Source organism: Lissotriton helveticus, chromosome 3_1, assembly GCF_964261635.1.
Source record: "Lissotriton helveticus chromosome 3_1, aLisHel1.1, whole genome shotgun sequence".
NCBI lineage: Eukaryota > Metazoa > Chordata > Amphibia > Caudata > Salamandridae > Lissotriton > Lissotriton helveticus.
Window position 1 is genome coordinate 958,444,716 of NC_136061.1, and position 14,917 is coordinate 958,459,632.

The following is a 14,917-nucleotide window of genomic DNA, read 5'->3' on the forward strand; positions in this document are numbered from 1 at the left end:
GTAAATGTAAATGTACAGGAATTTATATAGCGCAAATCACCGAGCGGTTGCTAAGCGCTTGCTTAGGGAACCCGTCCTGGTATTCCCCTGTGAGATAACCCCAGCAGGGAATCCGCAAGGTGAAAGCCAGGCATCCCACCGCGAGGGGCCGTTGTGGAGACTAAGCAAGCTATTGCCCAGAGTTGCAGAGTGTGAACCCGTGAATCGAGTAGGCACCGGAGCGAGAATTGTCAAGTCCATGGACATTTTAAGACTCAAGACACCGCCGAGCCAGGAATTGAACCCTGGTCCCGGGCTGACCTCTGCTTCCAGGTCTGCCTCCTCTAACCAGTGAGCCACACTTCTCCACTTCTCCACTTGCCTTTGGCGCGTCTTCGGCGCGCCCGCTGCGCGGACGGAAGGGCATCGTCTATTTATACTGTGTAGAGGCGTCCTGCAACTGGACCGCCAACCCTTTCTCCCTGCAAGATGGCGCCCACAGCCTTTACCCCGCGTCGTCAGCGCCCTAATCGGCTGCGCCGGGATGAATGAAAGGCGTGTAGAGCGAGCCTCGGTGCAACGCGATTCTTGCACTCGAGTGACCCTTTAAATGGTAATTTAAAAATGAACTGGTAAAATGAAATATTGGTTCCCCAGACTTTGAACAGCCTTAAAATAAAGAGAGGAAAACACTGTTTGTTTGAATCAGCTATTCATAGATGGTGGCTGATATGGTGGGTCTTCAAGAAACAGGAGAGGCTCAATCAATTGCAAGAATTTCATGAGCACAGTGATTTGCTCACAGAACATTCTAGAGAAAACATTTTCTTTGGATGTGGAAATTAAACTTCCACTATGCTGGTGAGAGTGCTTCAAGCATTGATGAACTATACCTAAGTTGGTCAAGCCTTCCCTGGTTCTGGGAGGCAGGCGAGATAAAAATAATATATAGCCCTGCCTAAACAAAACAGGATTGTAAACACACTTGCTTCCAGGAACATATCACACACTCCAAAACATCAAAGTAACCATGGATCCCTTAAACATAAAAAAAGAGAGGGAGAATGGCATTTGCAATCAAAGTCGGCCCATAGTGCTACAATACGCTTCCACTATCTGACCCCATGCTCTAATATTTCACAGACGACGCATTATAGAATTCACTGACTGTTGCATTGATATCTTCTATCCACAGTGTTTTTACTTCTCTATTCCTCTTCATGTAACTCTACTGTCTGGTTTCTGAACTCTAGCAAAAGAAAAGAGTGAGATCCAAGTGACAGATGTGACTGAGAATAGCGTACGGCTCCGCTGGCTGAACCCTGAGCCTCAGCACCAATACGTCTATGACATCACTATAACTTCCGCAGAGGACCACTCCCTAGTCCTCAAGCAGAACATCAGTGGGACGGAACGTGTGATTGGGGGCCTAAGAAGTGGACACCAGTATGATGTCATGATCACTGGGTACTACAAGTCACAAGCAAAGGTCACCTTCGTTGCCACCTTCAGCACACGTAAGTGGAGAACAATCTTGCCATGTTCTAGAGAAGTGTTTAAAAGGCTGCACTTCCTGAATGATAAAGAAGGAAAACCAACATCAGGCAGAAAGTGAACCTTCTGTCCTCTGAAAAAAGTTAGGAGGCAGAAACATATAAAGACAGAAGGAATTGAGTGCATTCTAAAGATATTTAGATTCATCCCTGGCTAATACAAAGTTCAAGAAGCAGTCCCATTTAACCTTGAAAGACAAATGTAGCATTACAGTATGGGTTATAATATGAGGAAAAAGAATGGGAAAACTAAGAGTAACTATAGTAATAATTTGACTGCTAAAAAAGATCAATATACTCAGGTTAGGATGAGAACTTAATCCAAGTCGCAGAAAAGAGGATTCAAGAAGAACCATAGAGAACCTTTCAAAGAGTAATGGGTCCGTTTCACTTAGAGAATGATATCTTGTTCACAGAAATTACTTTATCCAGATCATGCATTGGTGTGTCTGTAGGTTTCAGAGAAAACAATATCCAGGTCATTCAAAACACTGCATCTATGTTCATATTCATTACTGTCGTGACTAAAAAACTTTTTTTTCCCTGTCTCATTTTTCAAACTTGTCTTCTTTCCTTCCTTTCATCTTGATATGACGTTTAGTTTATCATTAAGTGTCAAGGGATGGAGTATTCCAGACATAATCAGCTAGATTCATGAAAGACCCGTTTTGCGAGTCTATAATAGCGATTCATAAGGCATCGCTATTACAGACTCGCAAAACGGGATTCATGTAGGAATCGCAATATTTATTGCGATTCCCACTGATTCCTTATTTGCGATTAGCTAATTGCTAATCGCAAATAAAGAATAACTCCCCATGCATTCCTATGGGCCTGAAGGCCCATAGGAATGCATGGGGAGTTATTCCTTATTTGCGATTAGCAATTAGCTAATCGCAAATAAGATTGCGATTTCAAGGGTGCCAGGGTGTCCAAAGGACACCCTGTAGCACCCCTGAAATGTAAATTTACACAAGTGTTGCGCACACACATGTCCAAAGGACATGTGTGTGTGTAACATGCAATTGAGAAAAATGCACTAAAGTGCTTTTTTCTATTTTTTCTCTATTTACCACGAAGTCAGACTTCATGGTAAATAGCGACCAAAAATTGCGAATTCGCAATGTAAAAATGGTTAATGGATTGCATTTAAGGAATCTCAAATAGAGATTCCTTAAATGCATTTCCTCGCAAATGTGCGAATTCTTTATTAGCGAATTTTGCATTTGGGATGATGAATCCCAAATGCAAAAATTGCACTCGCAAAGGGCCAGATTCTCAGAATCTGGCCCTTTGCGAGCGCAATTGAGCTTGATGAATCTAGCTGCTAATGTTTTGTTTTTACCTCTTTGGTGGAAGCACTTCAAACAATTGTTTCTTTTCTTTTGCTATTTTTTTGAGAATCGGAAGTTGGTGTGACGCATTTTTTCTGTGCTGTTTACAGAACCCTCCCCAGCCCAGTCTGCGGCATCTGCTAGCGCAAACCTCATGGTGAACACTGAGCCGCAGGAGAACCCCGAAACAGGTGAGAAAGGGTGTTGAGTATTTTATTTTCCACAGTTGGCATAACCTTCATGGGATGTAGTACCATCCTGCAAAAGTCGTATTTGAGCATCCCTCGCAAAGGTAATGCTATTCCCTCAGCTTCATTGTGCCTTGCGAAATATACTAACGAAATGGCCCCACAAAAGGGTCAGAAACGGTTATTATAGAAGATATAAGAGAGAGGTGGCCTCTGGTTAAATTTTTATGCATGATACTCTGGGGTTTTTGTGCTACAGGGTTCTTCATTTTGGAAATTCTTCGGACCATTCCCTTCACTCTTGCAATCTTTGTCTTCTCAAAATCACTTCAAACAGGACTTGGTGCGCTCCTTTCCATAAATAGCTCTTAGAAACCCCCTCAGGTGCATGTTCAGTCGATCCATTCGATAGGTGGGTTCCTCCTCTAAAAGGTGCACCCACTGGTTGATGGTGAGGAGCTGCGTCACCCAGTAATACTTTTGAATATCAGGCAGAGCATTTCCGCCATCCTACCAGGCCCGCGGCTTTTAAAGCGAGATCCCAGCAGGGCCTACGTTCCACAGCAGGGTACGAATTTGACTTTCAATCACCTGAAAGTAGGATGGTGGGACTGGGTAGGGCATGTTTTGGAGCGCAGAAAGCAAATGGGAAAGTGCCATCATTTTGAATAAGGCTGCTTTCCCCAGTAGTGATACCAGCAGGGCCCTCCAATGTTGAATGTCTCTCCAGAGGTGGGAAAGTGACAGCACCAAATTCTGAGTAAGGAAGGCATTTGGGTCTCTAGTAATTTAGATCCCCAGATAGCGGAACCCCTTGGCAGCAATATGGGCTGTACAGTCAGTAGGTAGTTTTGGTGCGGGACCATGTAGTGGATAGATCAGGGATTTACTCCAGTTAATAGTGTATCCCGACTAGCGACTGAATAGTGTATATGCATTATTCTATCTAATGTATGGGCCGGGTTAGAAACGTAAAGTAAGATGTCTTCTGGGTATAAGGAAATCCCATTATCCCAACCAACCGACCAATATAATCCCCTGATCAAAGGTTCTTGCCTAATCCAGGCCCCCAGTGGTTCCAAAACTTGGGCAATGATCAAGAAAGGCAACGGGCATCCCTGTCTCGTTCCACGTTGGATGCGGAACTCAGGGGAACTGCCCCTATTCACTATCACCTGAGCCAGGAGGTCATTATAGAGGAGTAATATCCAAGCAAAAGCCAAATTTAGAGAGTACTGCAAACAGAAAGGGCCATTCAGTGGTGTCAAAGGCCATACATGCATCTAACGATATCCCCAGGGCATCTTCAAGGATTTAGTCCATTCGCCCATTCAAGCGCCTCAAGTTAAAAGAGGTATTTCGCCCCGGCATGAAGCCAGATAGATGTTGATGGATCAGTGTTTGGACCTCTTGGATGAGTCATGTGGCTAATATTTTTGCCAGGATTTTGGCCTCCACATTTAACAACGAGATTGGCCTAAACGAAACACAATCATCAGGCGGCTTGCCTTGATTGTGTATGACAACTATAGTAGCCAGCCTCGGATCTCTGGACAATACACCTAATCTGCGGCTTTCCAGGAATATACGCAAGAGATGAGGGGCAATCTTTGAGGCTGAGAGTTTATAGAGCTCCACGGGTATATCGTTAGGCCCACTGCTTTGCTCAGTTACTCCGAGTTCTTGTTCGAGGGTCTCTTTGTTGGAGTGTGAGAGACAGGGCAGTTGGAGGTCTGCCAGTAACTCGCTGGATTCCTCAGCTGTAGCAGTGTGTGTGGGGTCATTTAGTTGTTTATAATAAGTAGCAAAAGCACCAGTAGCACCTCGGCTATTCCTGATCCTGTCTCCATCTTAACTCATTAACTCAATCACCCATCGGTTAGCTCTCTTCTTTCTATACAGCCAAGCTAAGAGCTTTCCGCCCTATCTCCTACCTCATAAATGTGATGCTGTGTAACATGATAATTTGCTCTAGCAGCCTCTGTTACAGTGTCCCTGTATTCCTTTTGATTCATATCCAGGGTGTAACTTGTGTCTCTTCTGGTCGCGCTAATGAGGTGAGTCTCCAATTCTAGGATCTCCTGTAACAGTGTCTCTAGATGGGCACGTCTTTCTTTTTTATTTATTAAGCACAGCCAATTACCCTGTATAACTACTTTATAGACCTCCCATAGTCATTGCACTGGGTCAACAGATCCTACATTTTCATCAAAATAATGCTTGGTGGGTTCCCTCAAGTTCTTACGAATATTCAGAGGTTTCAGATACCAGTGGTGGAGCACAATTTGACTCTAGAAAGGTGGCGAATTTCCCTGAATCGAGGTAGTAAGTGGGAGAGAGTAGAAATGTAGTCTATCCTAGAGAGGATACCATTGCCTCCCATGTGAAATATGTATTAGTGTAGTGTACGGTTACAAGTGCGCCATGTGTCCGCAAGGCCAAGGGCCCACAAAAAATAAGTCAGTGCTCGATGGAGGGTCCCAGGCTTTCTAGATGCCCATCTGTCCTTGGCATTACACAGGTCAGCATTAAAATCACCTCCCATCAAAACCTCATCTTCCGGAAGGCTTAAGAGGAGCATACTGATGTCAGTAAAGGCTGCTTCATGCCTCAAGCCACATACACAGAATAAGCGTTTATCCCGAGATTGCGACATAACGTCTGTGTATATCTAGCCAGGTGTTTTGTATGGTCAGTTGTAGAAAACTGCATATTAGGATGCAAACTTCTCATAAACCCGCGGTATAATCCTCATGGGCAACCATTTTATGTCCTCATCCGTCCAGTGCAATTTTTGACACAATATTATGCCCTCACAATACTACTGTTTCCGATATTTTGTCAGTGATCTGTGTCCGTAACCATGCTCTCATCAGATAGTACTATTTGTGAAGGTGATTGATCCTCCATTAGAAATTGATTGTACCTGATTTCGGCATTAATTGAAGACATTAATTACTGAGGCCATATTTATTGCTAAAGAAAGAAACCAACTTGTTTTCCAATTGACCTTATCTGAATGTATCACATGCAATTAAAGATAAGTAGAATTGAAAATCACAGGCAATACTAAATTGACACCAGTTTACAAATGTAGTTTGTTAGACCAAGGACAGTTAAATTGGTAAAATCTGGAGCCACCATATTTTTTCTTTTGTGCAATTGTGAACACCAAGGAATGAGTGTGATAGTGGCAAAGAGACCCAATTATCAGTATCGAGTGGTTGAGAAAGAGTGGTTTGAATCCAATTGAGAACTAGCACTGCAATTCACTAGTCGCCATTTAAGCTCACTTCGAATGTAGGGAAATGGCCTAGTGGCATTGAGGTAGCACTACACCTTTTCTTCCAGAGAACCAGTTGAGAGTTGTCTTATGAATTTTCATATCTTTGCATTCACCACTACAAAATATTAGTGACCCAGTTTAATTGCTGACGTTTTTTACTGCACTGAATGTGCTTCGAGGAGAATAGCTGTGAGCATGACTGTTGTCGTTCCTTTCATTATAGGAGTGCTGTGCCCCTTCTCATGAGTATAAGCACAATAACAATAAGACAGATTTAACAGAGTTCCATGGAGAGACTTATATCATGTTCTTAAATTGATGTAATTTGAACAACAAGTATCAGTACTAATGCCCTACCTTTCATCTGGAGAGTGGCTCAGGGTGCACTAGGGACTGCTCTTTTTTGGAAGTGCACTTCCTCAGTGTCTTGTGCCTCTTCAGTAGAGGTCTCGATCGTGTACCATGTGCCAGTCTCTCTGTTTCTCCCTCATGGCGTTCTTCATTAGGCACCCATGCCTCTTTTACTGCTGAGGAATTCTCGATAATGCCCACATTTGTCAACCATTTCAACTTGGGTTTGGAATCATTCGTTGGTGCACCTTCAGTTTGAATGTTCTCAAATAAGAGAGTAGTTCTTGTCTCTTCCCTGATATCCTTCTGAATATTCCTGCATACCCACTGCTGCGGAAAGGCAGGTTGACTTGCAGCACAATGACAGTGCTGACCAAGGAGGATGGAATGATTGCCAGTGATCCCAAATGCCACGAAACCTGCTCACTAAGATAGGAAGGCCAGGACTGTAGCAGGTATGCAGTCTTCACTGTGGGTGAAGATCTGGGTGACATGTTTGTGAGCTACTTCCGTGTTGAGCATGCAGCGAGCATCAGATTGGAAGCAGCCAAGAGCATATGGGGAAAACATTGGTGAGGCCCATCAGAAAATGGCCACTTTACCAAGACCTGTGCATGAAGACAAGAGGATGGGAAAGATTTCCCATCTGTTTGCACATTAGTTTCAGTACAGTTGGTTGCCTTATTCCCATTGTTGTTATTCAGATGTGCAGGATAAATTGTCAGTATTTCTTCTATCTCTATGCTGGACATACGGCTTCTCTAATTAATTCAGAAATTGAGATTACCATCATAAAGTATATGTTTATTATTATTGTTTATTTTTGATTTATCATTAGTTATTAATTTAGGAATTTGGCAATTGTATTTTAATCTGGATGGCGAAGACTATGTCTTCCATGTTTAGTGTGCGTATAGTTTCTTTGGGTGGTAGGTCCCACTCACCTTGCCAAAGGCTCTTTGAAAACGTTATGGGTCCTTGCAATTCCTGATTAAATTTGGCCCTCTGTGACCCCCTCAAGTGCCTGTCGGTGGTGTGTGTGGTTTGGTTGTAGTATAGCTTCTGTATTTGGGTGGTACGTTTTGGAGTAATTTATTTTTTGTGCCACTACGAAGAATTAATGTGAGCTATTCATAGGCTCCAGTGAATTACCGGAAAGGTACTCTTGCCTGCCAGTATGAATTGATTTCTGGGATATAGTGTGCTGAATCCTTGCGGGCAGTCTTATCTTGCATGTTCGTGATTTTTTCAGGCTTGTGTCTAAATTACAACAACCTTGCTTGGTCAGGTTTAGAGGGTACTTGAACTGTGGGATGTTTGAGTTTGCCCTTCCAGAGAGGATGGGGGGGTTCTGCTAGCGTGATGCGTGGAGTAATGGGCTGAGCAGGGATTAAGGGGGGTGTCTCGGTGTTGAGTTGCATTCAGATTCTCATGGCATGGATTTGAAGCAGTACTACAGCAGGATTATGTTAGATGGGGATATATTTTATTTTGTTGGAATTTTTAGAGAGTCAAACCTGTCCGCCTGGACGAGCCTGATCCTTGACTAGAATCAAGTTTATCTTGAGTAAGTTTACATAAAACAGGCAGAACGATGTTTTGTTGGGTATTTGTAGAAACATAACTGCGAACCGAACCGAACTCCCTACTTGGTGTGAAGTAACTCTTGGGTACCCAGGGGTGTAGCTTTCATTGGTTCAGCAGGTGCAGTGGCACCAGGGCACAGAGGCCCGCAGCACCACTGAATCTTGATTACTGCTTTATCTCAAAGCCTCTGGCTCCTCGCTGGCGGGTTACGAGGTAGTATTGGACAGCATGGTTCATTACGGTAAGCTCTACCTATCAATAAACCAGTAGTATTCACTGTCCCTTTTCACCCTGATAAGATAACTAGGGGCATATTACCAACAACTAGCGATAATTATCGCTATGTTGGCTTAGCGGCAATATTTTTATCGACGAGCTGCGGCGATTTTTATCACTTAGGAACCTTGCTATTATCAAGGTTTATCTCCTAAGCGATAAAAATCAGCCGAAATGCATGAATATCGCTGTAAAGTCAGCGATATTCATGCATTACCGAGCTAATGCTCTTAGTCATGTTATCCACCTACCATTGGATAACATGGCTAAGAACTGCTCAGGGGCAGGTGCTAACTTTTGGAGATATTCGCGCTTAGCGCGAATATCTCCAAAAGTTGGTAATAGGAGATAGCGATGTTAGAGACTGTTTCCAGTCGCTAACATCTTGGCATGCCCACTTTCAATGTCATTAGTGATAAATTTCACTGACATGCAAAGCGGGGCCCAAGATGGTCGCTATCTCCTACTAGCTGTCGCTAACTGGTGTTAGCGACAGCTATCGCTAACTGGTGTTAGCGACAGCTAGGTAATACGGAGATAATTTTATCTCCGCTTTCTTGGATTTTAAAGCAAAAAACCCCCTTGATAATATGCCCCTAGGAGAGTTAAGTGCTGGTCGCTGTGTTCTGTGTCCACCCTAACTCTGGTTCAAATCCCTTCAGGGCCAGATCAACTTGTTACCCACACGGAGTCAAAAAATCAATATAACTGAGATGAAGAATAGCATCCCTTCTTATTTACTGTGGTACAAAAAAAAGAGGATAGAATGAGCTGCATAAAAACAAGGACTTCAAACACTTTGCAGCATTGCTGCTTGTGTTACTGGTTCAACTGCAGAGACAAGTGTGCAACCTGCAGTTTATAGGATCGAGTCCTGGTGGGACTAACTCAGACTTCCTTCCTCCAGAGGTCGATTGAAAGAGCACTACTCAGTTATGTTATCCAGCTACTAGTGCCTTGTAGGCAAGTTGTTATTTCTGTTTTGTTACAGCCAAAGAGTAAATGAAGGGCGTTTATTCAGTAGAGTGAGTCCTTATGGACAAGAGGGAGCCCCCGTTCAGCCTTCCCATATAAGGAATCCTTAAGGATATGGAGGGCCAGCTTTTGAGGCAGGGCTGTGGAGGCTTGTCCCTGAAACACAAACACTGGAGCCGGAGGGAGGATTGTGGCAGTCGCCTCAGCACAGCCCATGCAGCTGGCTGCTGTTATTTCTGTGTGGTCCTACCAGCTCAGGGATGTATAAGCAGAGTTCTGAATGCATGCACTTGATGTTATAAACATCCATCATTCTAGACGTCTGTGTACTTCTGTGGTAATGGAGTTTGTAAGCAGGAAGTTTAAGGTCTGCCTGCCGAACCCTGTCCTCTTTAAAGAAAAACAAACAAACAAACAAGCATTAAAAATGCAATAGGTATCGCCTTTCAATAAGTTAAAGTCACGTAGGGTCCTCTTTGATCAATATCCACAGAAACCGGTCCCATACCCTGTCCTACGCTGTCCTAGTTATAAGAGAAGCCAGTCAAGTCATCCATAGTATATGCATCGTTGTAGTACTGCCTGTCTCGATCCCTGTCACCCTCTGTTTGAAAATGCTGTCTATCTCTGTCCCCATCAAAACAATTCCCTCCCGGTCGCCTGCCCCCGTCAGACTGTCTATCATCCCTGCGAAATTCACCACTTCCCTGCCTTGTCCGGCAGTAGACTGAAGTTCCGGACAATCTCTCCACCAGTGCCCCTCCTTTTTGCAGTTAGCACACTGATTCTGCCCCAGACGCTCTCTTTTCTCTCCCCTTCCATAACTACTTCCCCCTCGACCAGCTACCATGGGCGGGGCTCCACGTCCCCGGCCCCCGGCCCTTCGCCACTTGCTGTAGTAGCACTCTCGTCTTTAAGTCCTTGGCCTTCTTTTCTTGTCTGTCTTTGTTCTCATTTTCCCTATGTTCATAATACTGAGCCATACTTAGAATACCAGAAGGGGTGGGCGTCGTCCACGTACTCTCTGACGCCTGCAATCGAGCTGATATTTCCGGTAACAAATTTGTTACGAATCTATTAACGAAAAGGCGCAGCCCTCCATCTTGGGAGATATCTTGACCACTGAAATTCATGAAAGTCTCTTCAAAACGAGTGAAAAAATCTGAAACCGCTTCATCCTTTTTCTGTCTGCATGCAGTCAACTTATCCCAATCTACTTTCTTAGGAGGAATAAGGGAGTGCATATATTTTATTATGCGTCCTGGTAACGCTAGAATCTCAGCCTTCGGCTTCTCCCCTGGCTTCCGCTCCTTGTCCCAATCCTTAAGTTCCTCCCAAGTACCACCCAGCTCTTCTGCATGATCTGAACCCTTTACCTGTCTCCATACATCCACCGGAACCAACAATCCGAAAAACAACTCAATATCTGCTAGAGTCATAACCGTCGAGGAAGCTGATTCTGTTAGCTCTTTATAATAGGCAGTCGGATTCTTTCTCGAGTCGGGCAACTGGGCCTTCAGTGCTAGTACCTCGTTCCTTTTCCAAGGCATATACACCCATTGTTTTTGGAAATGAGCATCAACGCGAACTCGGGTGACATTATTAGTGATCGGGTCTACCACCTCAGGTATTTCAGGGTGGAAAATAGGGTGTACCTCCCGCATCGGATGTACCCCAGGGAAACGAGGCTCTCCCGCCGACGGCAACTCATTTCTATACTCCAACAAGGACCTCAAACTGCGTAACACATCCTTCATACCAGTATTAGCCCTATGGGCATTGTTCTTAATGTCATGAAGAATCGCCGGTGCCTCCCCACCATACCCCTGTTCCCACAACGCTATCAATGTCTTCGACATATGCCATAAAGCATGCTGTTGCATCAGGTGTTCGTAATCTTTTATCGTGGACCAGATATTCTCAATGGAATAAATATTATTCCTAGCCCACTGGCAAGCCTGATTAGCCACCACCGTTTTCTCATCCAACCCAACAGTAGAACACATGAGCAACTTCCATACCTGAGTAAGCAGCCCACTTCCCGCACCCCGAGCTGGGGTCACCAATCCACCTTGAGAGGTAGTGCTAGCAGAGACAGTAGGAAGCGCAGAGGAGAGGACAGGTGACCTCGCCGCCAGGAGGGAGACCAAGGGCGCCGTCAATGAAGAAGTGACAGAAGACAAAGCTTGTTCAACATCACTCAACAATTTTGGCGCGGAAACAGAAACAGAGGAAGTGGTGGGGGCGCCAGATAAAGGAGGAGCACCTGTCTGCGGAACCGAAACCACAGCAGAAGAAGCAGAACCCGTCAACACAGGATACAAGGGTTGTGGGGCATATGGGGGAGGGGGGCGAGCGTTCAAAATGTCCTCCATCTCATCCTGCTCCTCCTCTCTAGCCACATAGCTTTTGCTATCCTGTAACCTGAAAAGCCTGTCTGCGCGCTCAATTCGCTGCTCATTCTCCCTCTTGGTGTGTTCTCTCGCCTTCTGCGCCATAGTCTGTGCCGCTCTCTTCTGAGCCACCTTCTCTTCCCTCAACTGTCGCTCCCTCACTTCCTTCTGCCACATTCGTAGAGAATCGAACATACTCTGGCGACTGCGCCTAGCAAACAATCTGTCTTGTAAATAATCTAGTTTTGCCACATCAAAAGAACCGGTCAAAGGCCACTGCAAATCCACATTTCCTTTCGTATATCGGTGCCACAAAGTGTTAAACAAAATCGGAGGCAGTCCATGTTTGACGTACATCTCAAAATTAGGTGAGCCCTCCACTGGGGCGGGTTGGCTCTCAGCCAGTCTAGTGTCCGAGGTGCCACAGCAGCACCCAAGGCACGCAGTTTACTAAAACACGGCATCGCCACTCGCTCAATCTCACACCAACACAAAACTTTCACTTCCCCGTGTCACACAATCACACCCACACGCAGTTACACTTCCTATTTCACTAACACAATCCCTGCCAAACACGTGTTATCAAAAATGGGACGAGGCCCGTCGACCAAGTCCTGGGAACCTGGACCCTACCGCAGACCGAACAGTATACACACTGTTCCGAAATTGAGGAACACATCCGCCTTCCGGGCGGCAGTACAGATCACTGCGCACTACACCACGTGAGATCCGGGACCAACGCCCAACGAACCACACACCCTAGGGGTTCGGGTGAGTCCCAAAATCCATCCGCAGTGAGCCACGCCTCGACAGCAGTACCATCCAGTCGGATGACAAAACAAACGTCCTCCCAATCTCCACTAAGTCTGTCAGGACGCCACTCGCACCCTGAGTTCCCCGGAGCACACTAGCCCCAGGAGCACACCGGCTCCTCCAATCACCAGAGACACACCGGTCTCATGGAGCATCCCCGCTCCCTCAATCAACAGTCGGACCACTCACCTTCTATGCGCAGTACCGACTTCTACTAATCTCCACCACCGGCTGTCAGGACCAACACGGTCAGCTCCAAAGTTCCGCCTTCTGGACTCCGGCGCAGGATCAAGAACCGGGTCCTCTCCCGATCAGCAGGGTGGGGCAGCGCTGCGAGAACCAAGCTCGGCATCAAAGTGGGTACCCAGACCCACCGTGCCGACCAGAGGGTCCCCGGTCTTCTGCCGCCCACTTACGGGTGAGAAAGATCCTTATCGCGGAGTCCCTGTTCGGGCGCCATCTGATAAGCGTGGCTCAAATCCACCCGAGTGACTTACCACACTCACCTATAGATACCCAATAATAAGTCAGCCGGACAGTGGAGAAGAATAAACAAGGTAATTTATTAGGCCACAAACTCCCATATGAGAGGGCCCTTTCCGACCTCACCCCTAAGAGTGCGCCGAGAGGACTGACCCATCCCAACACAGTAATACATTATATCAGGATACAGTAGAGTAAAACACGCCCAGTCTGGAAAAATGCTGGACCCCTGGAAGAGCGAACAATGGCCTCACACAAGAGGCATCTGCACCTGCAACGACAACATTTCTTATCTCGGCCCAAGGCCGCGGAGCCAGGCCTCAGCGTCTCCAGCACATGAGAACACCACTGATAATGAATTTGTTATAGTTTCGGTCACAGTTAGCTGATACAGGAAAACTACTGTGTTAGCATTTCTTTCTCTATTCCTACGGGAGGGGTGAGTGAGTGTGACTCGCAAAGGATGGTGGCACACAAGCTAAGCTAAGAGAACATAATAGTGTAGCACGCATAGATGAATATTAGATGAAGAATTATGAACGTAAATGCATATATGAATATACCATTGGTTAGACACATCCTGCTAACTCATAAACGAAAATGTAAATGCGAATGTAAATGTAAACGTAAATGGGCGGAGCATAGGGAAATGAAACCTATCAATACAAAACCATTAGCAAAGCAAATGGTTTTAACTTAATCATAGGCGCTATGCTATGCACCACAGAGTGCTAATGCCATGCACCACACAGGGCTAATTAAAGGCACCACCGAGGGCTGATGCCGTGCACCACACAGAACTAATGCCATGCACCAGACACAGCTAATGCCATGAAGCGCACATGCCATGCACCACACAAGGCTAGTGCCATGCACCACACAGGGCTAATGCCATGAGCCACAGGACTGGTGCCATGCACCACAGAGAAGCAGTGCTTTGCCCCCCGTGGACATCCACCTTCTCCGTGACCTCTGTCCAATTACAGCTCCTGACCAAGGGTGTCATAGACCCCACCCCCCTCCACTTTAGCAGCTTGAGTGGTGGTGGGTGCTATTGGGCAGTTCTCTGTAAGGTGAAACATTTAATTTGATGTTTATGGCTCCTTTGACTTTGATCAGAAGCTCATAAGTGCCAACACCTTCAGTGGGCATAAGGGAGGTAGGAATGGAGAGTGGGTGGATGGATGAAGAGAATGAGGGGTGGATAGAAGATGGATGGATTCAAAAATGGATGTATGGGAACTAGGATGGATGGAAAGATAGATGCATTAATCGATGTATTGAGAAAAAGATGGCTGCATGGATGGAGTGATAGAAAGAAGCAAGGAAAGAAGATGGAGGGAAGAACGAATGGATGGATGGATACATGGATGAATGAGAGAAAGGATGGGTGTAAGAATGAAAGTGAAAGGAAGAGAGGGTGTCTTAGTGAAGGGATGGATGAGTGAAAGGATAGATGTAAGAATAGAATAGAGAAAGGTAGGTAGGGTGTATGAGTGAAATGGATAGATGGATGGATGGCATTGTGGATGGATGGATGGATGGATGGATGGATGATGAAGGAGTGAAAGGGTGGATGGAAGAATGGAAGAGTGAAAGGGAGAGTGTGTATGAATGAAAGGGAGGGTGGATGGATGGGTGTATAGGTGAATGGTTGGATGAAGGAGTGGATTGATGGATGGTAAAGTGGGTAAATTGA

At 45.5% G+C, this 14,917-nt stretch overlaps 1 protein-coding gene across 1 annotated transcript in view; it reads left to right on the top strand.

Moving 5' to 3' along the window:
- Positions 1–14,917, top strand: part of COL6A3 (collagen type VI alpha 3 chain) — a 261,122-nt gene that overhangs the window by 222,924 nt on the left and 23,281 nt on the right. Inside the window, exons 41-42 of the mRNA XM_078681366.1 lie at positions 1,233–1,496; positions 2,977–3,057. Coding sequence (XP_078537492.1) covers positions 1,233–1,496; positions 2,977–3,057 — 345 coding nt within the window. The remainder of the gene's footprint in view (positions 1–1,232; positions 1,497–2,976; positions 3,058–14,917) is intronic.